At 53.8% G+C, this 27,966-nt stretch overlaps 1 protein-coding gene across 1 annotated transcript; it reads right to left on the reverse strand.

Moving 5' to 3' along the window:
• Window positions 1-4,713: 4,713 nt before the first annotated feature.
• On the reverse strand, window positions 4,714-27,952 carry LOC119564016. The gene is made up of 6 exons (XM_043533851.1): window positions 27,679-27,952; window positions 26,446-27,547; window positions 7,326-7,485; window positions 5,609-5,731; window positions 5,173-5,350; window positions 4,714-4,820 (listed from the first exon to the last, which is right to left on the reverse strand). The coding sequence occupies exons 2-6, from the start codon at window positions 26,526-26,528 to the stop codon at window positions 4,714-4,716; spliced, it is 651 nt and encodes a 216-aa protein (XP_043389786.1). The 5' UTR covers window positions 26,529-27,547; window positions 27,679-27,952.
• Window positions 27,953-27,966: the final 14 nt, after the last annotated feature.

A 27,966-nucleotide genomic window follows, 5' to 3' on the forward strand; every position in this document is an offset into this window, starting at 1 on the left:
CCTGTAGGATATCCCTGTCCTTCTCTAAATTGGCAATACCTCCCAGCTTTGTATCATCCGCAAACTTTATTAGCACACTCCCACTTTTTGTGCCAAGGTTAGTAATAAAAAGATTAAATAAAATTGGTCCCAAAACCGATCCTTGAGGAACTCCACTGGTAACCTCCCTCCAGCCTGACAGTTCACCTTTCAGTAGGACCCATTGTAGTCTCCCCTTTAACCAATTCCTTATCCACCTTTCAATTTTCCTATTGATCCCAATCTTATCCAATTTAACTAATAATTCCCCATGTGGCACAGTATCAAATGCTTTACTAAAATCTAGGTAAATTAGATCCACTGCGTTTCCTTTGTCTAAAAAATCTGTTACTTTCTCAAAGAAGGAGATCAGGTTGGTTTGGTACGATCTACCTTTTGTAAAACCATGTTGTATTTTGTCCCATTTACCATTGACTTCAATGTCCTTAACTACCTTCTCCTTCAAATTTTTTTCCGAGATCTTGCATACTACTGATGTCAAACTAACAGGCCTATAATTACCCGGATCACTTTTTTTCCCTTTCTTAAAAATAGGAACTATGTTAGCAATTCTCCAATCATACGGTACAACCCCTGAGTTTACAGATTCATTAAAAATACTTGCTAATGGGCTTGCAATTTCTTGTGCCAATTCCTTTAATATTCTTGGATGAAGATTATCTGGGCCCCCCGATTTAGTCCCATTAAGCTGTTTGAGTTTTGCTTCTACCTCAAATATGGTGATGTCTACCTCCATTTCCTCATTCCCATTTGTCATGTTACCATTGTCCCTAAGATCGTCTTTAGTCTTATTAAAGACTGAGGCAAAGTATTTGTTTAGATATTGGGCCATGCCTAGATTATCCTTGACCTCCACTCCATCCTCAGTGTTTAGTGGTCCCACTTCTTCTTTCTTTGTTTTCTTCTTATTTATATGACTATAGACCCTTTTACTATTGGTTTTAATTCACTTTGCAAGGTCCAACTCTACTTGACTTTTAGCCTGTCTCACTTTATCCCTACATGTTCTGACCTCAATAAGGTAGCTTTCCTTGCTGATCCCTCCCTTCTTCCACTCCCTATATGCTTTCTGCTTTTTCTTCATCACCTCTCTGAGATGCTTGCTCATCCAGCTTGGTCTACAACTCCTGCCTATGATTTTTTCCCCTTACTTGGGATGCAGGCTTCCGATAGTTTCTGCAGCTTTGATTTAAAATAATCCTCCTCTACCTTTAGATCCATAAATTCTTCAGTCTAATCCACTTCCCTAACTAATTTCCTTAATTTTTGAAAGTCAGCCCTTTTGAAATCAAAAACCCTAGCTGCAGATTTATTTTTATTAATCCTTCCATTAAGTTTGAATTGAATTAGCTCATGATCACTTGAACCAAGATTATCCCCTACAACCATTTCTTCTATGAGGTCCTCACTACTCACCAAAACCAAATCTAAAATGGCATCCCCTCTAGTCAGTTCAGCAACTACTTGCTGAAGGAATCCATCAGCTATCGCATCTAGGAACATCTGAGCCCGATTATTATTACTAGCACTCGTCCTCCAGTCTATATCTGGGAAGTTAAAGTCTCCCATGATCACACAGTTTCCATTAGTATTTACTTTATTAAAAACCTTAAAAAGGGCTCTATCCATATCCAAATTAGATCCCAGCGGTCTATAGCACACCCCAAGCACTATCCCAGGGGAGGTTCTAATAGTTTTCTCCCCAAATATAATGTTTGCCCAGACGGACTCAGTCATATCCATTTCATTGCTTCTTATTTCTTTACTTTCTATCTCATCATTGATATACAGTGCTACTCCACCACCTTTACCTTTATTTCGGTCTTTCCTAAACAGCACATACCCTTCAATACCTGTAGCCCAGTCATGACTACTATTCCACCCTGTTTCTGTTATCCCCAGAATATTTGGTTTCACTTCCTACACCAGTAGCTCTAGTTCCTCCATTTTGTTACCTAGGCTCCTCGCATTAGTGTACAAACATCTTCATTTTTGCTGTTTGGCCTCACTCACATTCTGTACCCTATTAGGCACAGTCATTTTACTACCAGTATAACCTATTAGACTTGTATCTACACTGCCCTTCCGCCTACCCACGGCTGTATCCTCTCTTACTTCATTTTCTTTCCTCTCAATGCTAAATTCTGGCGTGGAGATTACCTGGACATCTCCCAACCATCTCCCCCTAATTCCTAGTTTAAAGCTCTCTTAATCAGTTGTGCCAGCCTCCATCCTAGAAGTCTATTTCCTTCCCTACTCAGATGAAGTCCATCCCGAGAGAACTGTCCTCTATCCATGAATGCCTCCCAGTGGCCATACATCCCAAAGCCCTCCTTATAGCACCACTGCCTGAGTCATCTGTTGATAGTCATAATCTTGTCACACCTTTGTTGCCCTTCTCTAGGAACAGGCAGAATCCCACTAAAGATCACCTGAGCCTCAATTTGCTTAAGCGTCTTCCCCAGCCTAGCATAATCTCCCTTAATACTTTCCAGCGAGAATCTAGCCGTATCATTTGTTCCCACATGAAGGATAATTAGGGGATTCTTTCCCGCTCCCTTTAGAATCCTTTTCAACCTCAGGTCTACGTCCCGTATCTTAGCACCTGCAAGACAGCACACCCTCCTATTCTCTGGATCAGCTCTGGTTACAGGCCTATCTATTCTTCTCAGTAAAGAGTCCCCAATCACATAGACCTGTCTTTTCCTAGTGACATTGCTATTCTCCAGTCTATCCCCTGTTCCCTCTGGCTGCAAGTTCTTTCCATTCCTATTCTCCCTTGTAATCCTCTTTAATCCATCCTGTATCCTCCTGGGGCTCTTATTTGATGTAATCTCCATTAACTCTTCCCCTTTTCCTATAGGACTAGCCGCTCTTCTCTTCTTCCTTGCCCTTCCACCTTCAGTGACTACCTGCTGAGCCCCTTCTTCATTTTCCAACTCTGCATACCTGTTCTTAAGCTCTATTTCTCCTTCACTAGCCCATCTTTTCCTCTGCCTGGTTCTTTTAGTCACATGCTTCCACTGAGCACTTCCCTCACCCAGCAGTCTCCCCTCAGAATTCCCCAGTCCTGCTTCCATCTGCAAGTCTGAGCTTTTCCCTTCAGATACCTCATGTCTTTGCTTTATAATCTGCTCAAACCCCTTCCTAAACTCCACCAGACTTTCCACCTGCATCTCCAAACCTCGGATCTTTTCCTCCATCAGCTCTGTCGAGACGGCATTTCATGCAGACAAAACTCTTACCAGGTCCCCGCTCCAGGATCATGGACATACGGCAGCTTCCACATCCAGTCATCTCCATTGTGTCTTCCCCTACATGGGTCACTCCCACTGCTGCCTCTGTGTCTGTCAGACCCTTCCCACCTAAGTCCTGTTAATCTGGGAAACACAAACCCCACCAAAACCCACCGCCCACAGCAAAACACAAGCCCCACAAGACAAACCCCCCTGACAAACTCCCCCTCAACCCCCCCGTCTACAGCTCTGTTCGCTAGCTCCTGTGCCGCTGCCTAACTCGCCAGACCTGCTCCAGCCCACCTACGCCTGGAGCCAGGAGCCTGGGGTCAGTGGCCACTGTCGTCGAACGCAGGGAGGGTGATGGTGGATCTGAGCAGGGCCATGCTGCTCCTAATGGCCCTGGCTCTCTCTCGCGACACCCTGGGCACGATCCAGTAGTTAATGTGCTGTGGGGAAAGGAGGCAGCTCAGGATCAATGGGTAGGTGCATGTGTTGTGCTAATGAGCCCCTCCCCATCCCCAGGGGGCTGAGACATTGTGTGTGGGGTGGAATATCTAATTCACTGATTGCAGAGCTTCCGAAGGGGATTGTTGCCCCAGGATGATGGTTGTATCCTGCAGGTCACAACTTGTCACTGTCTCTCTAGATTGGGACAATGCTCGGTGTTGGGGCTGCTCCCATCCTCCCTGACCTCCTGATTCCTGAACAGCTTACCAGGAAAGAGACAGACCCCTTCCCCCTCCCTGGCTCTCAAGTCCTTGGTCGGCTGAAGGGACTGAGTGTGAGCACAATCCCCCCAGGAATCTCAGGGCCCCTCGGAGACAAGGGCTGATTGTGTGGGGTCCTCCTGGTTCTCTAGGAACGAGCCTGTGACTCTTCTCTGAGGACCGTCTTCTGGATCTCACAGGAGGGGTTCAGACTCTCGCTCCCCAAGCCAGCCAGGGGCCCTGTGGTTAGCGCTGAACAGAACCAGGCAGACCTCTGGCTTGAAGTCCCAGCTCCTTCCTCTGTCCTTCCAGGAGGAAGGGCCTGACACTGCATTGCACTAACTGTCCTGACCAAGGATGGCCCACTGCGGGCCCAGCTAGGAGGACAGCCTGGAAAATGGATCTAAGAGTGAAGGTAAAATTGCCCCCACTCCTCTCATCACACTCACCTCCAAGATGTAGTGGAGCCTGTTGGTGCCTGGGGACTCTGCCAGCAGATTCCCCAGCATGGCATCCAGGATGTCTGGCAAGACCCTATGCAGATCCTGCAAAGCAAGGGAGAGTCATGGGTCAGAGTTAGGGAAACAGGGGCTACACCTGCCACAGGATAGGAAGAGGGGACTGTGGGAAGCAGTGGTGAGACCCCCAGACACATATCCTGGCCTCTCTCATTCACATCCCACTGCAGGCAATTAGCAAGGATTCGTGGCAGGATGACAACTAGCTCTTCAAGCCATGACTTTAGCATGATCTACCTGGACTTGGGTGGGGTCCTTCTCCATGCTTAGGGTGAACATGGCATGAAGGGCAGCACGAAGGAGGTGGGTCTCCAGCTCTGGCTCCAGGGCGGGTGTCATGGTGCTGGCAAGAGAGAGAGGAGCCGGTATTAGACTGTGCAGTGCAGGGGTGGGACTGGCACCAACACGGACGTGAAACTGCAGGGAAATAAGCAGAGGCTGGCGAGAATGGAAACTGAGGCACCAAGCCAGGGAATGATAAGGCCAAGGTTTCCCAGACAGACAGTGGCAGGGCAGGAATAGCGCCTGTTCCCTGGACCCTGCTGTCCCTCCTATAGCTGATCCTGGGAGTCAGCCTCTCCCAAAAGCCATTGCAATGTTACTGGAATGAAAAGAACAGCCCAGCCAGGAGTGTGTGAACCTTCCCGTCACCTCTGCCAGAGGACTCACCCTCTGGAGGTGACCTGGGAGTGGGAGGGACAGTGACTCCCAGCCATGGACCTGAGCAGCACTGGGGTGAGGGGAACTGGGCAAGAGAGTCTCGGTACCTGAGGTTGCCCACAGCAATCAGGCAATTGGCCAGGATGGCGCCGGGTGGAGAGTCATCAGGAAGCTCCTCAATGAGCTCCTGTGAAACCCAAAGGAGACAAAGGAGTGTGTGAGATTCGGGCCTCACTGACACTTTCCAATGAGAAGATTACACAGCCAGCACCCCACCCAGCCAGCAGGATCCCCCCACCTGCCTCCCACTCCTCCAATTCCTGCCCACTATTTCTCCCGTCTCTTCTCCCCTATCTTCACCCCAGCAATCCCTGCCCTCAGCTGCCCCTCCAGCACCAACCATCCCCCAGCTGGCTCAAGCTGCCGGGCGCCGTGTCTCGCTCACCACAATCCTCTCCACCACAGCCACCTTGCAGCAGTTCGGCTCCAGTGTGTCCTGCCCTCTCTTGTGTGCAGCGAGACACGTGGGGTAGATGGCATGCAGGAACGCGAGCTGCTGGGCCTCATCCTGCGCCCACCAGGTGTGGGGTTAGGCAGGAGAGAGCCAGTTAGCCAGGGACCTCCCTGACCACACTCCCCCTTCTCAATGATGCCTTCAGCCCCCAACTCCTTCTAGACTCCATAGCAAAGAGACCCCCCCCCCAACCACTGTCTTGGGCTCCCTGGGAGGTGCCTCCCCCCCCACCCCGCCCAATGGAGCACCATGGACCCAAGTGGCAGCATCTTGTGTCAGTGGGGTTCACGTGGCTCAGACCAGACATCTGGGCTGGGGACCTGCCCTTCATAGCGTTGGTCAAGGGCCAGGGCCCAGAGTGTTCACAGCCCCCTCTTCACCCAGCCTGGCTCCTCACCTGGAACAAAGCAGAAGCGTCCATTGGCCTGGCTGCTGCTCGAGTCCCAGGCGCTGCTGCTGTCCCATGGGGAGCGGGCCGAGCTGCTGGTGCTGGGACAGGGATCCTCCACCTCCTGCCCTGGGGAGGCTGGAAGGTCCTCAGTGACCGGGCAGGGCGATGCCTCGTGCTGGAAATCAGGGTTGGGCTCCTGGGGCCGATGCTGCCCACACAACAAGCCCCAGACCCACCCTGCCCGGCTCCGCTCCTGGGCTGGGTCCTGCCTGCCCATCCGCATCCTGGGCCAGCTCCATTTTGGCCTGGCCACTGCCTCTCCCACCTCAGCATCTGCGCCGGGAGCAGGTTTCCTCTGCCAGAAGGCTGGGCACTTCCACCTCCTGGCCCGGCCGGGAGCTCGTTCCCCGCCAGCGGAGACAGAGGGGCCGCTCTGCTCCTGGGGAAGGTGGCAGCTGCTTCCCTCAGGCTCTGGGGCCACCTGCAGAGCCTTCTTCCTGAACACCCTCAGGAGCCGGGCCACCCTGGACCCGAGCGGGGAGCAGTCGTGAGTCTGGGCTCAAGACAGCCTCTCACTAACCAGCCTTTTTGGTCCCTCCCCATCCCTGCCCCAGCCAGAGCAGCTCCTTTCCCCCCCTCTCCCCAAAGGGGTACAGGGAGTGCAAGCTACACACACTGGCAGAAGTTCATTGCATGGTCTGCTCCCAACTTTCCCCCTCGTCATCCCTGGTGCTGCAATAACTGGGGTCTCCTCCTCTCGAGCACTAGGGTCAGTCACAAAGACCATCAGGTACTTTGGACAAGCAGCTCCCTCCTGCCATCACAGGCCACACTCCCATCTCCCCCCTCTGCTCCCACCCAGGCTAGAGCAGGAACAGAACCCAGGAGTCCGGACTTCTCCTGGGAAACCATTGCCCACTTCAAACCATTCCACACTTCCCTCGGCATAGCAAGGTCAGGGTCTCGTTGTTTCCCCCCACTGATTTCCATGCTCAGCAGCTCACAGTGTCAGGCCCAGCTCAGAGACCTCAGCCTGGGGAACAGTCTCCCACAAGGGAAGGGCTGGGAGCCCCATTGCTGGGACCTTTCCAAACACACTGGAGATGGCTCTGGAGAATTCCCTCCCTGGTCTGAGAGCCAGGGACTCCTGGGGGCTGTTTGCAAATCCAATCTCCTTTGGGAGAGATTCTCTCCCCCTCTTTCTGCCTCTCCCCAGACAGACAGGGAATGCCACAGAGGAACCCTAATGCCACTCACTTGCTCTGGTGATGGAGCGATGGATGGAGGATGTTCAGTGTCGTCCCTCACCCATCTCCTCACTCTCCAAGCCTGAGGCAGGCTGGAGAGGGTGGTGGTGACCTGAGGAGTTACCCTGCCCAGCCAGCAGGCAGGGTGATGACACTGGGCCATCGACTGGCTGTGAAAACAAGAGTCTGTCTTATTGCCAAGGGACAGAGAGACTTGGCCTGCAGCAGGGGGTGCAGTACACCGTGCTAGTGTGGAGGTGACAGAGCCTCCCGGATCCTGACATCCCAGCACTTTACACACCTTCCTGGAGCCTCCCAGCCCCCCTGGGCTGTAGGGACTGCGACCCCAACCCGACTGATGAGAAACAGGCCTGGGGAGGGGAAGCTATTGGCTCAGTCAGAGCCTGGGATGGTACCCAGCAGTCCTTATTTCCAGGCCCCTTCACTAACCACTGCTGCACACTCCCTCCCACAGCTGGCAATTACAACCAGGCCCTCGTGTCCGCTCCCCCTGCCTTTGAGAGGGAGTGTGCTCTGCTGGAGTGACTGGACCAGGGATTGGGAGCCAGGACTCCTGAGTTCCATTGCTGGGTTTCCTATTGCTTCCATTGGTGGTTGTTTTCCTTTTCCTGTGGGACTTTGGGCAAGTTGCTCCCCCTCTATGGCTCTGTCCCCAGCAGTCAAATGGGGATTGAATACTTTCCACGACTGGACAGTGCTGGGAGAATCCCCCAGCAAAAGCTGCTCTGACAGTGCCAAGCAGCATCTGCCTATTGAAGGTCAGAGCGCACTGCCCGGGAGGAGGAGTGTTCGGCTCTGGGGTTTCACTTCAGCCCAGTCCATAGAGAGGGGCCCAGTCATGGAGTTTGGCTCAAGAAGACCAAGTCTCCAATTTCCTAAGGGCTTTTTGAATTCCAGTCCTGTGCTCCAAAGTGCTTGGTGTCATTTGCATATTTTAGAAGCATACTTTCCACTCCATTTTCCAAACCATTAATGAAAATATTGAATCGTACCAGACCCCGGACTGATCCCTGCCAGACCCACTAGGTGCACCCTCTCCGTTGGACAGCCAAACATGGAGAAGGGCTCTTGGAGGATGGGCTTTCAACCAGCTCTGCACCCACATTACACTAATTGCATCTAGACCACATTTCCCTAGTTTGCTTGTGAGAATGTCCTATGGGACTGTGTCAAAAGCCTTAGTAACACCACGATCGATCACATCTACTCTTTACCCACCTCCAGTAGGCCCGTAACCCTACTAAAGAAGGAAATAGGATTGGTTTGGAATGATGTGTTCTTGACAAATCTATGCTCACTAGTCCTAAGAACCGAATTATCCAGAAGGTGCTGACAAACTGATTGTTTAAGAATGTATTCCAGGATCTTTCCAGCTATGGAAGTGAAGCTAGCTAGTCTGTAAGTCCCAGGGTTCTCTTTGTTCCCCTTTTAAAGATAGGTCCTGTCTTGTGACTGGACGGGAAGATGTTCTTTTTCAGGGACCTCAGACGAGAACTGGGGCACAGCACCTGGTTCGTTAAGGCCACAAAACTAGAGGCAGGAACCTCTTCTCTCCTGCTGGCAAAGAACCCCAGGTACCTAAAAGGCAGGGACTCACATCCCTGAATGGGCTTTAAAAAAGGCAGTGGTTAAAAAATTTGGCCCTGACCATTTCTTGTTTCCACAGACTAGACATTTTAGCAAACTTTAGAATTCCTTGGTGCTAAACACCGTAAAACTCCCCTTTCTCCTTCCCAGAGGGCTTTAACGCCCTTTATCTCACTCAGGATCATGACTGCCCAGAGTTGGAGAATTGTCCCTGTTCTCATTGAATAGCTGGGGAGGAGCTTGAGGTACAGAGAAGGGAAGTGACCTACCCAAGGGCCTACACAGCAAGGCGGTGGCAGAGCCAGAAAGAGAAGCCACCAGTCCTGACTCCTAACGGACAACAAACCCCCAAGAGGCAGGGATAGAGCCCAGGAATCGAGATGGTGGGAAATTTCATTGAAACCGTTTCTGTCAGAAAATCCCATTCAGACTAAACCAGTTTGTTCCTGGAAATCATAACAAGTGGGATGAGAGTTCTTTGCAAAAAGATTTTGTTGCCAAACAAAAGCATCTCCTCTTCGTCACAGTGTGTTAAATTGTCTCATGGCACATGTAAGCAGTGTCAGGATGAGCTCCACCCTGACATCTGGTGGTGAGGTGTGGCAAGTTGTGGAAAAGAACTTCAGGGGCTGATCTCATTTGCATAGGCACACCCACCCCGCCTAGAATGAGGCCATAGCTGCCCAAATGATCACTTTGGCTGCTGTGGGATCCCCAGTGTCTCTGTTATTGGGACAGGAAGAATAACTTGCTATTACTCTGATTATGGGAACTGTGCTGGGAACTGTACTTGGCCTTTTGTTATGATGGAGGGATTCACCATCCACTAAGTAGCACTCGCTAGGCAAGGGTCATGGGTTCCAAAACTCTGTGAATTGAGAGAGGTTGGGGACAAGTATTAATATTTGGTGGCATGGGCCCCTGGGTGAGGGCCATACATGCTAATTTCACTTCCTCCTCTCTCCACTGTGGAATATCAGAGCTAATTTTGATTCCATTAGGAGTCTAGTTACAGGCTGCTGAGCTCATTTTGGGCTAATAGTGCACCAGCACTGAGGCTCCCCTACTACAAGCTGAATACACCAAAGAGCTGAACTGACTAAGAGCTGACATCCCTGAGCGTTGTGTTAAGTAGTGGGGGAGCCTGAAGATATATTGTGGAGCAGTTTGTGGGACGGCTGGAGTGCCTTGTGGACAGGCTAGTGGAGCAGTTCGTGGGACTGCGGGAGCTGCTTGTGGGACGTGGAGTGGAGCAGTTCGTGGACCGCCTGGTGGAGCAGTTTGTGGGACGGCGGGAGCTGCTTGTGGGCAGCGGAGCTGAGCCGAGCCGAGCAAAGCAGTTTGTGGGGCAGCTGGCGGAGCGGAGCGAAGACCTATGGAGCTGTGGGGTGGTCAGCTTCAGATCACGTAAGATGCCCCTTACCTCTCTTCCCCCTCGCCCCATCTCCACCCAGGTTGGGAGGTAAAGCACTGCAGATAAACTTTCGAACTCTGGGGCTGCCCTGACCAGGGAAAGAGACTTTTGGGTCATTGGACTTTTAGGACTTTGGGTGATTTGGGGTTGCTGGACTCAAGAACCAAAGGGAAAGAGCATGCCCCAATTTGCTTGGGGTGGGTTTTTGCTCATGGGTTGTGTTACGAATCCTGTTGGTGGTGTTTCCCCAACATAATGCTGTTAGGGGGCTTATTCCTTCACCCACTCACTTCCCTGGTCCTTCTCGCATGAACAGAGAGCAACAATACCCGAAGTCCAAAGGTGCAAACAATTCGATGTTTATTGGGGTGAACTTCCAGCAAGCATGATTCCAGTTTCCTTCCTTAGTATCCTCCTTCCCAGCTCTGACACCACAGAGCCTTACACCTGTGTCCCTGTTCCCATTCCTGCCCTTAGCAAAACATTATTCCAATTTCCTTGCTTTTGCTACACTCAGACTCTGTGCTTGTGAGAGGGGAAGTATTGCCTCTTGGAGGCGCCCAGCGGGGGGTGGTATATATTTGTCCCAGGTCACTGGGTGGGGGCTCGAGCCGGTTTGCATTGTGTTATTGGAATGAATCCCCTAGATATTGAACCAGGTCCTTGTTGCTGCCAACTCTGATGGGCAGAAGGGTTACACACACAAAGAGGAGATACTTAGATCTCAAAAATTAGATAAGAAAATACAAATAAAATAGACTATTTCAGCTATTCTATTATGTCATAATCTGATCTGAGTAAACGTGATAGGACACCTCATATTACGCACTACTCCTAGTGACACTCTCCAATGGATCCGCATCCTCCACCCACCGTGAGGTAGGTAGGAGTGGACCGTTATTATCCCTACTTGGAAGAGGGAGAAGTTAAGACTGAGAAAGGAGAATTGACTTGTCTTAGGTCATACAGCCAGTGAGTGGCAGAGTTGGGAATAGGACCCAAGTGCCCTGATTTTCAAACTAACCATCGGATCTTCAATTTCACACACTCAATGACCTGAATAAAGTGCTCTCAAATGAGCTCCAGACCAACAAGAGTGCACAGGAATTATTCAGCAAGTATTTGAGGAGAACTGGAATGTTCAAGAGAATCATGAACTGCTCAGAGGCAATTAATGCAGAGAAGCAGCAAAATTCGTCAACTATATGACTGGTTGTGACTTACTAACTTACTTGGTCTTAAAAGAGAACAACAAAGACCTGAGTCTCCTCCCTGTCAATAACCCCCTGCTCAGCCAATCAGGGTAGAGGCTGAGGACTGGAGGCTGAGAGTTCTCACCAGAGAGCCCAAAGGATGGCCCAGGTCACTGGTGGGGATCACTGCCCGAGCACTATTTCAGCCCCACATTTTTGGGCGGATCTCCCACGACATGAGCTGCAGAGCACTCTCCCGTCACACACACACCCCTCCTGGTGTTGGGAGGGGAAGAGGAGAAAGGACAAAAGATGCAAGAGAAGAAGAGAAAGGAGGGAGGGAAGGAGGAAAAGGTGAAATAAAACAGACAAACCCTCATGTCCCCAGTGATTCTAAGGGACAAAATTCTAGGTGCGGAATAAAATTCTGCCTCCTTAAGCTTGTGTTTTCCACGCCTAGAATTCAACTGTCACCAGACGGATCCGACTGAAGAGGTTTCAGCCCTGAGCAGGCTCTTACCTTCTCAACAGGGACATCTGTTTTCTCGTCAAATCGATGAAAGGAAAGGAGAAAAGTCGACAGAGGTTCCTCCTGGCGCTCACGGACGTGACCCTGATCCCCTCTCAGTCCTCACAGAGAGACCTCGAGAAGAAGACTTCCCTGGCCCCTCCCCATCCTGCCTGGCTGATGTCAGCATCTGTCTGTGAGGTCACCACCTCCCCACCACCTTTGACCAATCGGCTGAGCTCCTGCAAAAGGCCTGTGTAATGTCACTGCCACCCCACTCCCTTGCCGTGCTCATGTCCTGCCACTGGCCAGACAGGCTGGAGGTTGGAGCTACTCCCTGAGGATCGCCCCACTCAATGAGGGTTCCTTCTAGGAACAGGGCCAGATTGACTTTTTGTGGGCCTGGCACCAAACATATTTGTGGGCCCCCCTGGGGAATGAAGAGGCCGGGGCAAGTGCACAGCGGGCAGGGTGGATTTGATTTAAATCACTTGTCAGGAAGACTCCATTTAATCATGGTTTTCTACATAAAAGTGCATTCTTGTTGGTTGTTATAACCTCAATACATATTCTTCACAACTCAGAGTTCGATGTAGGTTTCACTTTTAGAAGGGAAACACTATACATTTTTAAACCGTGATTTATTTTGAAAACTTTTCAGATGAGTTTTACAGCTATGTCACAAAATGAATGAGTGTTTGGTTATTTCATTTACCAAAGGTAACTGACGCAGATCTTTATGAAGTTATTGGGAGGTGAGCTCTCTCCAATTCAACAGGTTAATCATTAATATTTGGAGGATTTTCTTGGCAGGCTGTATTAGGAAGAGAACATCCCCAGACAGATATTTAAATTGCTTTATTTAACTAAAACAACCACGTGAAGTATTCTGGATATTTTTCTTCAACAGCAAACATAATAGTTTAACAAAAAGCATATGTCCCTCACTTCTCACATTTATCTCCAGACTTCTTTTCCTTGTCCAGATCTATTCTGCCCCCAACAATCTTCTATTCATTGAACTTTTTGAAACTTTTCACTTTTAAAGAGAGGTAAGGGGTTGACCCTGTGTCCACATATTTGCAGAGGGACAATAGAGTTGAGGTCTGTTACTTCTCACCTCTCTATATTATTTATTTATTTAAAACAGTTTTGCTGTTAACAAGCACGTTACCTCTGGAGACACAAATCCACAGTTTGAGAACTGCAAAACTAAGCATCTCTGATGTACCTTAATTAAAACAATCTTTAGATATTTTTTCCTCAAAAATCCAATTTAAATAAAAAAAACAGATTATTTGATTTTTTAAAAAAAAGTCATTGATTTTTATCCACCCTCAAAGTTGGGCATGGGGGCGGGGGGAAGGATTGGTCCCCAGCTGGAGTGAGGCAGGGGACAGGGGCAAGATGAGCACAGCGGGGGATGAGGGGAGGACTAGTCCCTGTTGACTGGAGCAAGGCAGGGTCTGAGGGCAAAAGCACAGTGGGGCAGGAGCTAGGGTTGGTCCTTGGAGCAAGAGAGGGGCTGGGGGTAAACTGCAAGCACAGCAGGGCTGGGAAGGGGGTAAACAGGCTCTCCCCCACTCCTACCCACATAGGGTGGTTACATACCTTAGCCCTGGTTCTAGCCTATTCTCTTCATCTCACTCTGCACTGAGCTGAGGGTGGGGGCGCACTGAGCACAGGGCTGGGTGTGAAGGAGAAGGCTGGGGGTTGGGATGCAGGGTCTGAACAGGAGGTAGAATGAGGGAGGGGGCTCAGGGTTGGGGCAGGAGGTTGGGGGTGTGGAGCGCTTACCTGGGGCAGCTCCCATTGGGTGCGAGGGGTGCAGGTTGGTATGTGGGGGGGAGGGTGCAAGAGCTCCAGTTTGGTGCTCAGGGTGGGGGTGGGGATGTGTGGGGGGTGCAGGAGTCAGAACTGGGGACTGGGTGTGTGTGAGGGGGGTGCAGGAGTCAGAACTGGGGACTGGGTGTGTGTGAGGGGGGTGCAGGAGTCAGGACTGGGTGTGTGAGGGGGGTGCAGGAGTCAGGGCTGGGGCGTGCAGGAGTCAGGGCAGAGGGCTGCGTGTGTGGGAGAGGGCTGCAGGGGTCAGGGCTGGGGAGGTGCGCTGGAGTCGTGGGGGTGCTCCCAGCCCCCTGCCCTGAGCCGTTCACAGGAGGGGGCTGGAGGGGGTATACCCCGATTCCACCCCCTTCCTCAAGGCCCTGTCCCTGCCTCTTCTCCACGTCCCCCTCTCTCTGCCCGGCACACCGCGGACCGGGGGCAGGGGGCGGAGGTGGGGCGAGTCCGCAGCCAGCTGCAGGGCGAGGCGGGAACTTGGCTGCCGGCAAACTCGGAGCAGCAGGACCGAGCCCGGGGCACAGCCCCACCAAGCTTCTCCCCCCCAGGAGAGAGCAGAGGCAGAGAAGAGTGGCTGGGCCAGGGCCCCCCTACCCCAGACTCCCCCGCCCCCCATCTCCAGCAGTCCGGCCGCCCCCCCCCTTTTTTTTTGCGCTTGGGGCGACCCTGATTCGGGTGTGCCTGGGCCCACCTTGTGCGCACGCCTCTGAAGCTAGCATTATTGTGTGATCCTTGAGAACCCCGGAGCTGTGCTGTCCCTGAGTAGTGTGAGCGGGAATTGTGCTTTTTCACACTGCTTGTGAACACACGGGGGTCCAACTAGCCGGCTTTCAGCTCCCCCACTATAAAAAGTGATCAAGCCCTTCCTGTACCATAAACCCAGGGCCTTGAAGGGACGGGTCAGCGCGGAGAATTCAGGGCTTGCCAACAGGGGGTCACTCAGCAAAATTAATTTTGATTAGTAGAAGGTGTGACTTGAAAGTGGATTAGTTAAATGGCATCGAACCCCTCACTAACCCCATCAAAGAACTGACCTTACATAGCGCATCAGAGCTCAAAGCTATTTCTTTATGTTTTTTGGGAGAAAGCTTCATATTCCACAGTCCACACCCCTCTTCAAATGAGAGTTTTGGGGAGGTTGCAGAGAGGTTCCCTGTGCCTCTCTGGTGACTTGGCTTCTGGATTCTCCTGGTCTTTACCTTCTCCTGCTCCTGCAGTGTTGATTTTCTCTCCTTCACCATCCTGCAGCCTCCTCCTTCTCTTCCTGTTGAAATAGCAGCAGCAGCTGCTCTGGTATCTTAGACCTTGTCTACACTAGAACTGACTTCGGTATAACTTACGGCGCTCAGGGGGGTGAATAATCCACCCCCCGAGCAACGTAAGTGATCCCGATCGAAGCGCTGTTGAGGAGAGCGCTGTGTCGGCAGGAGAGCTTCTCCCGCTGACAGAGCTACGCCTCTCACGGCGAGTGGGGCAATTAAGCTGATGGGAGGAGCTTAGAGCATCTTCTAGTGTCGATGTAGCATTAGTGATGAGTAGCTCAGTGTCTAGATAAACCCTTGAATATGACCAGAACTATGAACAGAAGCGAGGTAACAAACTTGCAACAACTCTGCAGGATGGTGTGGTCCCCACTTCACACTGTTTAGCTCTGTGCTCAGAGCACTCGGCTGGGACCTGGGAGACCCAGATTCAGTTCTTTCCTGTCTGCCAGAGGGAAAGAGAGGATTTGAACAGGAGTATCCCAGGTCTCAGGAGGTGCTCTAACCACTGGGATATTCTGATCTGGGGCTCCCTCCGTTTCTCCTGTTGAAGCTGTTCTCCTGTGGATAAATAATGAAAGAGTGATTGGAGCAGGCAGACTAGACCCAGGGTCTCCTCCCAGGTGGATGCCCTGACCACTGGACTACAGAGTCCTTCACGTTCTCTGGCCCAATGATGATTTCAGCACTTATCCACAGTGGAACAGAGTGGTATTTGTCTCTTGAGTGCCTGCTAGTAGTTGGGTGTGGTACTGCAATCTTTCCCCCACTCCTGGTGCCCCCTGTATGTTGCTGACCTCACAAGGCATGTCTGCAGTGACTCACACCTCCAGCCAGGTCTCACAGTCAAAAATGAACCCCTTCCCGGGTAGCAAAGAGCTTAGCCAGCTGCCTGCCTGTCCTCACCATGGTCTTCAGCCCCATCTCAGGGCCCTTTAAATCCAGCCCTTTGCTCAGGTTTCTAGAGGAGTCTTGTCCCCTGCCCAGGGCTCAGGCCACTTCATCACTGGGGGAACCCACTCACAGCTCCAGATTCCAGCCCAGGGATCTTGTCAACAGCAAGCGCCTACTGCTTCCTTTCATTAATTCCTGCTACATTCCCTGGGCCTCTCCCCACCTCTACCTCGTAATGGTTTCAGTTCCTCTCACTCCCCAGTTTAGCTTGTGCAGCCTATCAAATGCCTTTTGGCCAGAGCTGAGCACCCTTCTTTGCTCCTCCACCCCAGCAAGGAACTGAGCAGCTGAGGTCCTGCAGCTCCTTTTTATAGGAGGCTGCTGGGCTCTGATTGGCTGCTTCCATGAGGCTTCTCTAGGCAAGCCTAGAGGAGCCCCCTCTGCTGCTCCTTCCTGGGTCAGGGAGTAGGACTGCAGGGCCACCAGGAGGAGGCCACAAGGGGCCAGGTACACCCCATCACAAACAGGCCTCCAGATTTTAGATGCCAAAGTCCTGGGTTTGTTTGGGTGTCAAAGCCAAACTCCTGGGGTTTGATCTGATAGGCCCTAGAAACACTCCGGGGAGTGAGGGGAGACATTGGGGATCGGTGGAGGGAATGAGGGGAGAAGAGCAAGGATCACTATCACTCCACCCAGCAGAAATGGGGCTTGGGGTGAAGAGAACTGGGCTGTGTGAGAAGAGACAAAAGGCAGGAAAGCTACTGAGCATGTTATGAGAACCTGTCTAGACCAGAAAGTTGATTCACCTCACCCCACTGAGCCTTCTATAGAAATAGTCTTGTGTTTTAATGCTGGGCTGGGGGTCTGCTCTTCCCCAGGGTCCCCCTTTATGTAAGGGGCACTCTTTGCTGTTTGATTCCTGAGACTTTCGGGTTGAATGAGGTCACATTTTCAATTCTCTGCATCCACTAGGGCTAGAAACTTAACTTTATTTTTCTTAAATGAAAGCCAAAGTTCTCATCTAGCCATTGGACGCCAGGAGCTGGGCTCTTGGAAACCCCAAATACCATGAGACCCATGATAAAATCACGTGGTGGCAATACGGAGGCTGAGACTTCCAGAGCAGTCATGGGGATTTAGATCCATAATTACCTGAATTGAAGAAGTGCCTAGATGAGCAGTTCTCCAATGGATTTTTCCTCTGTCTGCCCTTCAGTCATAGCAATTTCACAGTGGCCACAGCGTGAGCAGTTACAATATTGCACTGACAGCATTGCGGCAGAATGATGAGGGCAGAGGCAGCACAGACCAGATGTCACTCATTGCATGACATTGGTACCCTGCTTGCAAGAAAAGCTACCTGGAGAGGAAATACGCAGGAGGAGCAAGCCTCCAATGCAGTTAATGGGCTGTCCTGGCCAGCTGTAGTCCCTGGGAGGGGAGCTAGGGTTGCAGATACCTTGCAGAGCTCCACTTGTTCTTCAGGCAAGCCCAGTTGGCTCCGTATTGCCCATGAGCTCATCCTACAGACCAATCCAATGGAGACAGCAAGAAAGGAGTAAAATGGAACCACGGGCTACAGAATGGGGCAGCAGCAACAGGGACCAGAGCTACAGAATTCTGCAGTTTACAATATTTTATTTGGTTGCTTAAGTCTATAAAGAGAAAAATTGTAAATGACTGTCTAACAGTGCCCCCCTCCCCCAATAAAATCAATTAATGCATCTAACAGTGTTCAGGGAAGGTCCCATAATCCTGAGGAAATGCCAAATCCTGGGGCAGGTTGCTGGGCCTCTCCTCTGCCCCTGCCCTTCCAGCAGTAGAACTGCTGCATGTTTTCAAGTGTCACAAGAGCCTCTTACCCTGTGAGCAGCTTCTTCTGAGAGGGGTCAAAGGCATTAAATCAGCCAGGGATTTTAACGCCACTAGGCCGTTATCATCCAGTCCCGTGATTCCCAAACACATTTTTGCTTTAGTTGAACTTATGGCCACAGCAAACTCAACGCGGCTGCTGCTGTGACAGTTAAATTGTCCTGCGAGGGCTGGGGGGAGGGGGGGGGTCAATGAGCAGAGGTGCGCTGGGGCTCCTGCTCTGATCGGGGGCAGGCTCCAGTCTAGCGTTTCTGTTTAAGTATTTTTTAGAACAGCTTGTGAAGGGCTGCCCAGAGCTTTAGCTGGGTGCGCTTTGGTCGTCGACTGTAAGAGCATTTCTTGAGATTTGATCCTGGGAACCACACGGATACATTTCAGGTCTTACGCTCAGCATCCCCCTGCTAACCTTTGTCGTTTCAATCTCACTTTCCTACTCGTAAATCCTTTTCTTGTCACTGAGGCCCCTAGGGTTGGCTGCAGGATAAAGTGGCACTTGTGTAATTTCAATCAGTGTTTACACGTGCGTTCTCTTCCTCCCAACACACTACTTTGCACCAGAGCCAACCTCACCTCCAGGCTGCTCCCCCACCCCACCCAAACTCTCTGCTACCTCCCCTGGGGCAGATGCTTCTGCCTCCCTACCTCTCTTATATGTCCCCTCCTGTCAGCTTCTCAGTGGGGATGGCACAAGTCTCACACGCACCCCCAGTCCCCGCTACTGACCAAAGGAACCCCTGGCCCACACTTGCTACAACCTCCACACTCCTTTACCCCCCTCCCTACGGACCCAGCTCCCTCCAGGTCCCTCCTCCCCCAATGGCTGGTGCCCTCCCCACCACACTGCCCCCACCTGCCTTGCTCCAATCCCTACAGCCCCAGCCCCTTCTGGCTCCAAGCACCTCAGCACAAACCTGCTCCCTGTGGTCCCCCCACAAGCTCCCCAGCAATGGCTGTGGAAGGTGGGGGGTCCCTCTTGGCAACCGCACACCCACAGCATCTCCCTAAGCAACAACCCCCTCACACTCTCCAATGCCCCCCGTCCCAAACCTCCCTTGCAATGGCCATGGTGCTGTCCGGGCTCCCCTCCCCCACCATAGCCTTCAGTGTCCTCATTCCCAGCCCCTCCTCAAGGACCGTGGTGCTGCTGTCCAGCCCCCTGCCAGTCACCATAGCCCTGGGGCACCTCACAGGAGCCACTGGATCCCAGACCTTGACCCCCCAGAACCTAGAAACTGGCTGGGGCACTCTGGGCCCCGCTAGCTATGGAGTCCTCCCCCAAAGCCCACCAGACAATTCTGTGACCCCCCCACACCACAGCCTCCGCATCCCACTTAGTCAGGCTCCCCGATCCCCCCACCACAAATAGCCTCAGCCCCCCAACTGCTACCACATACTCCCCTTCACTGCAGCCCCCCTTAACTGCCAGTCTCCCCTCCCGCAGTTCCTCCCTCATCATACCCCCCTGGGGTGTCCCTTCAGCCCCACCCCCCAGAATTACACATGGAGCACACCCCTTCCCCCGCCCCCAAAGGCCAGGCCCGGCCTTCTGTCCACAGCCACCCCCCACTCCGCTCCGGCTCCCCCGTGTCGGAACCAGACCGTCGCCCCAGGTCCAGGGGGGAGGGCAGCCGGGAGAGGGCTGCCGCAGCCACTTCCGGTGCCTCAGACCCCGTCCCCCGTCCCTTTGATTTCTTCATGACAACATGTTATTAACGTTTCTTGGGAGTGTTTTCTGAGTCTAAAGATGTGAGTTTCTTTGTCTTGCAGGAGGATTGTTTTAAAAGCTGATCGTCTTTCTACTGTGAGTCTTTTCATCAGTGTGAGGGATGAATGCTTTCCCGATGGAGAGTCTGTTGGGGAGATGGTTGGTTGGGTTTGGGGGGTTTTTTGGTGAGGGGGGGCAGATTGGTAATATTTGAGGTCACACATATATCGATAACTGCATGAGTTAAAGACTCCCCCCCCGCCCCAGCCCACGTTCCATGGATCTTGCCTGAGTCCCCCCCCCCCCCCCCATTCCAGGGCAGAAGCCCGAAGCCCGAGCCCCACTGCACCTGGGAAGGTTGGAACTCCCACCGCTTGCCTGCTCCTACAGGGCTGATGGCTCCGGAAGTGGGTAGGGACCAACCCCTGCAGACAGCCCCCGGGGAAGAGCCATTGCTTTGCTGCCCCCGACTCCCCCTCAATTCCAGCCCAGCAGGGCCGGCTCCAGGCACCAGCGTTCCAAGCAGGTGCTGTGGCGGCACTGGGAAAGGGGGCATTCCGGGTGCCGTCAGGGCGGCCCTCGTCTTTCCGCGGCAGCGGTAATTCGGCCGCACTTTTACTCTGCAGGCTGGTCACAATGGTAGTGGTGGGGTCACATAGGCAGTTGCCCTCAGTGATCACCAGAGGTCGCTGCAGCAATGAGAGGAGGGATACATGCCAGGCATTGCCACACCTGGCCACCAGGAGTCACTGCTCCAACAAGAAGGCACCTACAGGGCACTCCCGTGCCTGGCCAGCAGGGGTCACTATCACAGTGCTGGGGGGGAGATACACATAGGGCACTATCCCACCTGGCCAGCAGCGATCAGTGCCCCAACAGGAGCGATATTCACCATGCACTGCCTCACCTGGGCACCAGGGGGCCCTGCACCCTTACACCGACCCACACTTATCCCTGGTGAGCAGGCGTGTGCCTGTGTGTTACTCTGCACTTTAAGGAATGAGGCAAAGGCTAATTTTATTTAAATTTCTGATGAAGAAAGCTCTGAGTTATAATCCTCACCTTGCTGAGCACCTGCCCATAGCCAGAGCAGTGTCCCCGATGACAGCAGAGACCCCAGAACACAGACACCCAAAGGGGAAGCAGCTTTTAGGGGAAGCAATGACAGACTCTGGGGAGGGGCTCTGGGGAAGCAGAGAAAGACCAACTAACTGCAGAGGGGAAAATCATAATCTATCAGGGAGAAAGAACTGACTCCGCCAGGACATCACACCAACTACAGCCAGGCTGGGATACCAGCAATTTGGGGCTGGAGCAGCTCCAGCAAGAGGCTGGGTGGAGACAGGTGACCTCAGTCTCTCTGCCGAGCAGGCTGCTTTGGGTGCAAGGAGGGACAAGGAGCCCCTCCAGCCAGGGTCTTGCTGCCCAAGGAGGGGGAGATCTGGGGCAGTCTTTGGAGGAGCTGGTTCAGCAGCCGTGAGCCCGCTGGCTTGTCCAGGCCTGAGCTCTCCAGCAGCACCCTGTGCACAGGTGTACGCACGGGATGGAGGCACCAGTGTAACGCTACAGGGCCTGACTCTGCTGAGTGCTGCCTGCAAGAGACGGGGCAGAGTCCAGGGCAGATGGGGGCAGGAGATGACAGGGCCAGCGGCCATGAGCTGAACCCATCACACCTCTGGCCCGTGACGTCACCACCCGTCCCTGCAGCTCTCCACCTGTCCCGCTGTCCATCCAACCCTAAAGCCCCCCATCCACCCCCACTGTATGCAACATACAGCCCTTCACCCATCTGCCTCACACACTCATCTATCTCCTCATGCATCCTGCTGGCCCTCTGGGTGTCCGTGCAGTGCCCAGCACAAGGAGGTTTGGACAGGGCCCGATTAACCTTCTGTGAGCCCAGCACCAAACATATATGTGGGTCCCCATGGGGGAATGGGGTATGGCACAAGGGGGGGTTGATCACCAGAGCCAGGGGCTGGCCAGGGGTAAGGCACAGGGAGGTGCGGGGAGGGAGACACAGCTCCGGTCTGCACAGCCCCACACAGGGGCTCTGTTTGCAAACCCGCAGCCACCAGACACATACTGGCCCACCCAGCCCTGCGCTGCCAGCGTGCTCTGCCATACCACCCCCCTGCCCATTGCTCCCCACCCTATTATACCCAGCAACTCCCATGCCCAGTGCCCCCTCACCCAGAGATCTGGCTCACAGATCCCTGTGCCCAACACTCCCCACTGCCCCTCTCACAGCCCCCCCACAACTGCCCAGCACCCCATATTCCTGAGGAAATTCAGCACCAAAAAATTAAAAATTCTGTGCACTATTTGAAAATTCTGCAAATGTTATTTGTCAATAAATGAATGTGGAAGCTCCGGCCTGGCAGGGGGGAGCAGAGGCCACTGGCTGCATGGAGGTGGGAGATCACCCTGCAGCCTTCCCCCTCCCCTCCCGGGATAGGGACTCGGCCGTGAGGCTGCACCCGACCCTGACACAGCGTAAGGGATAAACCTGCCCCAGAAACACTCTTGGCCACTGCCCCTGCGCCAGGTGTGGGCAGACAGGCTCAGCCTGGCAGGATCGAAGTGTGGAGGGGCTCAGTGTGAGGGGATCCAGGGGGGTAAGAGGGCTCTGTGTGGAGCAGTCGGGGTGCAGGCGGCTCACTGCGGGATCTGGATGCACAGGGGCTTGTTGGGGGGCTCCAGGTGCAGGCGCAGTGGGACGCTGCAGAGGGCTCCAAGTGAAGGTGGTTGGGGCTCAGCAGGAAGTGTGTAGGTGTGGGGAGCTCAGCGCAGGACGGGTCCGGGTGCAGGGGAGGTAGGGCTCATTGGAGTGTGGGTCCAAGTGCAGCAGGCTGGGGCTCCGTGGGGTGGGTGTCCGGGGGGCTTATCAGGTTGGTCCAGGTGCAGGGGAGGTGGGGGCTTGTCAGAGTGAGGGTTTGATGGGCCTGCTTAATGGGGAGCCTCAGCTGCTGCCAAGGGGATGCTGCATGCCGGGCCCCCGCTTCCCCCTGCCCCCACTTCCTCTATCCCCTTCTCTTCCCCACCCCGTGCTCCTTCCCTATTGCCCCAGCCCTCCTCATCCCACCCCCTTCCTTCCCTACGGCTTATTTCCCCCTGCTCTCCCCACCCCGCCCTGCCCCAGCACACTCACTCACTGCTGTACAGAGAACAGGATGGCTCCTTCCAGCACGCAGACGGGGAGCCCGACAGGCACTAGGACCCAAAAGGCAGCGTCCACCTGCAAAGTCAGCAGAACTGAGAGCTGGGGGTGTGTCAAGGTTCCTCCCCCACTCTGAACTCTAGGGTACAGATGTGGGGACCTGCATGAAAACCTCCTAAGCTTACTTTCACCAGCTTAGGTTAAAACTTCCCCAAGGTACAAATTAATTTTATCCTTTGACCCTGGATCTCCACCGCCACCACCAAACTCTAACTGGGTTTACTGGGAAACGTAGTTTGGACACGTCTTTCCCCCCAAAATCCTCCCAACTCTTGCACCCCACTTCCTGGGGAAGCTTTGGTAAAAATCCTCACCAATTTGCATAGGTGACCACAGACCCAAACCCTTGGATCTGAGAACAATGAAAAAGCATTCAGTTTTCTTAGAAGAAGACTTTTAATAGAAATAAAGGAATCACCTCTGTAAAATCAGGATGGTAGATACCTTACAGGGTAATTAGATTCAAAACATAGAGAATCCCTCTAGGCAAAACCTTAAGTTACAAAAAAGACACACAGTCAGGAATAGTCATTCTATTCAGCACAGTTCTTTTCTCAGCCATTTAAAGAAATCATAATCTAACACATACCTAGCTAGATTACTTACTAAAAGTTCTAAGACTCCATTCCTGGTCTATCCCTGGCAAAAGCATCACACAGACAGACACAGACCCTTTGTTTCTCTCCCTCCTCCCAGCTTTTGAAAGTCTCTTGTCTCCTCATTGGTCATTTTGGTCAGGTGCCAGCGAGGTTACCTTTAGCTTCTTAACCCTTTACAGATGAGAGGATTTTTCCTCTGGCCAGGAGGGATTTTAAAGGGGTTTACCCTTCCCTTTATTTTTATGACAGGGTGGCACTCTTTCCAACAGAGCTCCTACAGCCAATCAATCAGCACTGAACAAATATCACAACACTAACACCTTCCAGGCCAGATTTTAGCAGAGAGCCTCTAAGCCTCACTGCAGGGAGCTTCCCTCCACCAGCCCTGAACAGAATATCGCTGCCAGCCTCCAGCTCAGGGTTGAGCCTTCACTTCCTCCCATGCAGCTCTCAGAGAAAAAGCTCCTTCGGTTCCCCGAAGGGGAAAATCCACAAACAAACCTTCACTTTGCTCTCACACCTCTAGGGGCCCAGGACAGCCAGGTATCCATCCCAGCCCATGCAGGGGTAGGAGTTCCTGCTGCTCCCTGTTGACAAACACTGACCTTGCGCTGCCCTGGGGGGGCTGGGGGAGCTGCCCCATTTTCCACACGTACATCCTGTTTCTGGGAAGGAAGAACTACGGCCCTAGTGTTAACTCCCTGCTGCACCGTGCTCTGCACAATGCCAGAGCCTCACCGGGCCGGAGCCTCCTTTGTCAGCCACCTGCGAGAGGAGCAGGCTCGTTTCCACAAGACTTGGGGAGTTCGGAGAGACGGGGCAGAGGACGAAGTCTAGAGACACCAGTGGGAGCCCCATGCCCTGAGCTAAGAGAGCTAGTGCCCGATAAAAGAGCCTTCGCCGTAGAGCTTCCACCACCCGCGGCGGAGAGGAGCCAGCAGTGGCCGGGGGGTAGGGGGGAAGGGGGAGGAGAGGAGCCCCGGGCCTGGCCAGCTGAGAGGAGCGAGCAGTGGACGGGGGGAGGGGAGACGAGCCAGCGGGCAGGGGGACCTGAGGGCACATGGGAAGTGGAAGGGGCTGGGCCACGGCCCCTTCAAAGCATGGGCAGTGCCAGGTTAACAAGACCACCAGAGGCTCCATGGAGCCGGGCCCATGCTCAGAAGGGGCCCTGGCCTGCTCCGCATGCACTGCATCCCGAGACCCCACTGGTCCCCACCCCCGACCACCATTTACTCCTCTCAGCCTGCTCCGTGGACGGCCAAGGGCTCCTCTCCACCCCGTGGCCCCCCTGCCAGCTTCTTTCTGTCCCCTGGCATGATCCCAGTGCACCTCCAGCTGCAGGCCTGTCGGGCCCCACCTGTCTCCCCGGAGCTGAGCTGCCTGGGACTGATGCAGAAGCCTGTCCAGTCTCGGCTGGTTGGGGGAGGGCAGTGCGGGGGGAGGGGCTTGGCTGGGCCCCTCCAGGCAAAGGGTCCTGATGGAGCCCGGCAGGGGCAGGCCCTGGACTGGCTGATTGCACCACTTCCGAGGGGCCAGAGCGATTCCCCGCCCCAGGTCCAGCTCTGGCGGTTCAGCCCGGCTGACACAGTCACCTCCCAGCAGGGCCAGTGAGTGGGGCCAGGAGGCAGGGCTTGGGGGAGTGGGTCACTAGGGGGCCTGGAGCCGGGGGATGCTGGGCTGTGAGGGGGCAGGGAACGTGTGTGTTGGGGCACTAGGGAGTGGGGGTTCTGTTGGAGGTGCTGGACAGTTGTGGTGTTGTGCTGGGCGCTGTGCATATTTCGCAGGGTCTGGGGAGGGGGCGCGCTGGGCAGAGCGGGTCTGGGGGGGCTTTGGCCATAGGGAATTGGAGGGGGGATGTTCAAGTGTTGGGCAGGGGGGCTGTGTGGCACAGCATGGGCCCACCGGCAGCACAGGGCTGGGTGGGCCATTGTGCATCTGGCAACTGCTGGTTCGTAAATAGTGCCATCGTTCTGGGTGGAGCGGGGCTGCCCCTGCCGTGCCATATTGCCCCTGACTGACCCCTCGCTCTGAGGACAGACCCCGCCCCCCCCCCCCGCGCCATGCTCCATTGCCCCCATGGGGTGCGCACAAATATGTTGGCACCGGGCACACCAAAGGTTAATCAGAAACCCAGTAGTGGGCGTGGACCCTGAGCGAGGCTTTTGGCTGATGTAGTAATGGAACTAGAGAGTGATTAGGGGGGTTCTTGGCATCTCTAATCCCAGCCCCACTTCTCCTGTGCCCAAAGTCGCCCAAAGAGAGCGAGCCACCCCTCTCCGTCTCAGACCCCAGAGCCCAAAAGGCATGACTGGCCACTCACGCTGTGACCCAGTTACACCAATGAAGTCTCCCCAGACTCTCTAAGAAGATAGGGAGCGGGAAGAGCAACCCCCGTAACCTGGCAGGCAGTACGCATCCTTCCCAGTAGGGCAGATGAACAGGGAGTCACCCTCAGGGATCCAACCTTCTGCTAGGGAGCACACCCCACTCCTGGCCAGAGAGATGATCAGCCCCCGCAAATGGCAACATCATCTCCCTTGAAGCCACAGCTAGTCAGAAAACCCACACCCAGCTAACGGGAAGTCCCTGCTTGGAGCCAGGGGGGCTGTGACCAGAGCCCTCCCCAAACCAGACACTTACCTCACTCACAGTGACAGCTGCTTCGCTCCCAGCTAGACAGGTCTTGCCTGGCATCAACAGGATTCACGCTGTCACTGCTCTCGCTCACTTTCCATCTCACCTCGGGGCTGGACTCCGTCCTCATGACTTCTTTCCCCTTGGTATTAAACACAACACAAGAGGGAAAGAAAAAGCAATGGTGGCGAGGCTCCTCTTCTCGCTCCTCCCGTACCCCAGGGCTCTGGCTTCAACCCTCCTCCCATTATGCCATCACAGATACAATTAGAAATCCCCCCTCTGCACCTGCACCCAAAGGAGTCACTCTGCACAGGAGACGATTGTCTCTTCCCCTGCCCTTAATACCACGCGCAGCTCACGGCCTCTGAAGAAAACTAACCTGGGAAGAGCTGAGGAAGAGAGTGCCGTCACCGCTGACTCACACCCAGTGCTGGGAAAGGCAGAAAGCTCAGGACTGTTCATCTCTGCTTACCGGGATGTCCAGCCTGCTCAGCTCCACTTCTTCCAGCTTCTCCTCTGCCTGGGGCTCCTGGGCGACGCATCTGCAAGCGCAGGAAATAACCGATGAGCGAGGCAGCCCTGTCCACAGCTCTACTGGTGCGCGAGAGCTCGGCCTCCCTCCGTCTCCCACATGCTCTAGAGCAGCCCCACGCGATGAAAAGAGACAGAGGCAATGGGCTGCGTGGCCAGTCACCCCACCTCCCCCACTGTCGCCTCCAGGACCCGCTATGATTCTCTTCCCTCCTGCTAGATGGTGCAGGCTCTCGAGACCACGCCTGTGGGGATCAATGCGCACTTCTCCTGCCCATGGCCTGCAGTAGGAGGCACAACAAAGAGAGAGAGAAGGTGCGTTGTCCAACACAGAAGACAAGACAGAGAGAGGGGGAATAGGAGAAATTAAAGTAACTCAGCATCTGGAGTCACCCTCCTGGATCCAACCTCCTGCTGGGCTTGGACACACCACTCCCACCAAGAGAGATGAGCAGTCCCCAAACCAAGCACTCCTCTCACAGACAGAGACAGCTGCTCCACTCCCAGCTCAACAGGTCTTGCCTGGCATTAACAGTGCTTGCGCTCTCGCTCGCTTTCCATCTCTCCACCAGGACGGACTCTGTCCCCGCCCCTCTCACCCTCCAACATACACACATACACTTACACACTTCTTTTCCCGTGGTGCCAAACACAACGCAAGAAGGAAAAACAAAAGTTATCGTCACACTCTGCCGTGATGGCGGGACTCTTCTTTTCGCATCTCCCACACCCCAGGGCTCTATCCTGAACCCCCTTCCCATGATGTTCTCGGAGCTACAATTAGAAGCACCCCAGTGCACCTGCACCCAAAATCGTCACTCTGCACAGGAGACTCTTGTCCCTTCCACTGGTCTTAACCCCGCAGAGCCCCGGGCCAAGCTAGGATGCACCTTATTATTCTTGGGTACTGGGGCGCTCGTTCTCTCCTTCCTATCCCTCTTGGACTCCATCTGTGAGAGAGGACAGGGAAGTGTTACAGACACAGACACCCTCCCCCAGCTCTCTTTGCGCCCTGGCTTCACACCTGGGTGTCTCCCCAATCCTTGGCATTGTCCAGCATGTCTCCCTCCACAGAAGTCACCTGGCCTCGTCTTAGACGCCATCTTCATCTTGCTCTTCTCCTTCCCAGAGCTCCTGCTCTGCTCCTCTGTCCTCAGCTCTGCAGGCAGAGGGGAAGGGGCACCGTGGGATCACACACGCCCCATTGCAGACACCCCGTCGCATCCACAGGGCTCCCAAACAGTGTCACCTTCGGCCAAAAACCACACCCCACCCCGAGGGAGCAAAGAGTCTTTGTGAGCCCAGCACACACCAGACAGGAAAAGATTCACACTCACACCCAGCCCAGCCACATTGGGAGCTTGCCCCC

This window comes from Chelonia mydas, chromosome 22, assembly GCF_015237465.2.
Source record: "Chelonia mydas isolate rCheMyd1 chromosome 22, rCheMyd1.pri.v2, whole genome shotgun sequence".
Classification (NCBI taxonomy): domain Eukaryota; kingdom Metazoa; phylum Chordata; order Testudines; family Cheloniidae; genus Chelonia; species Chelonia mydas.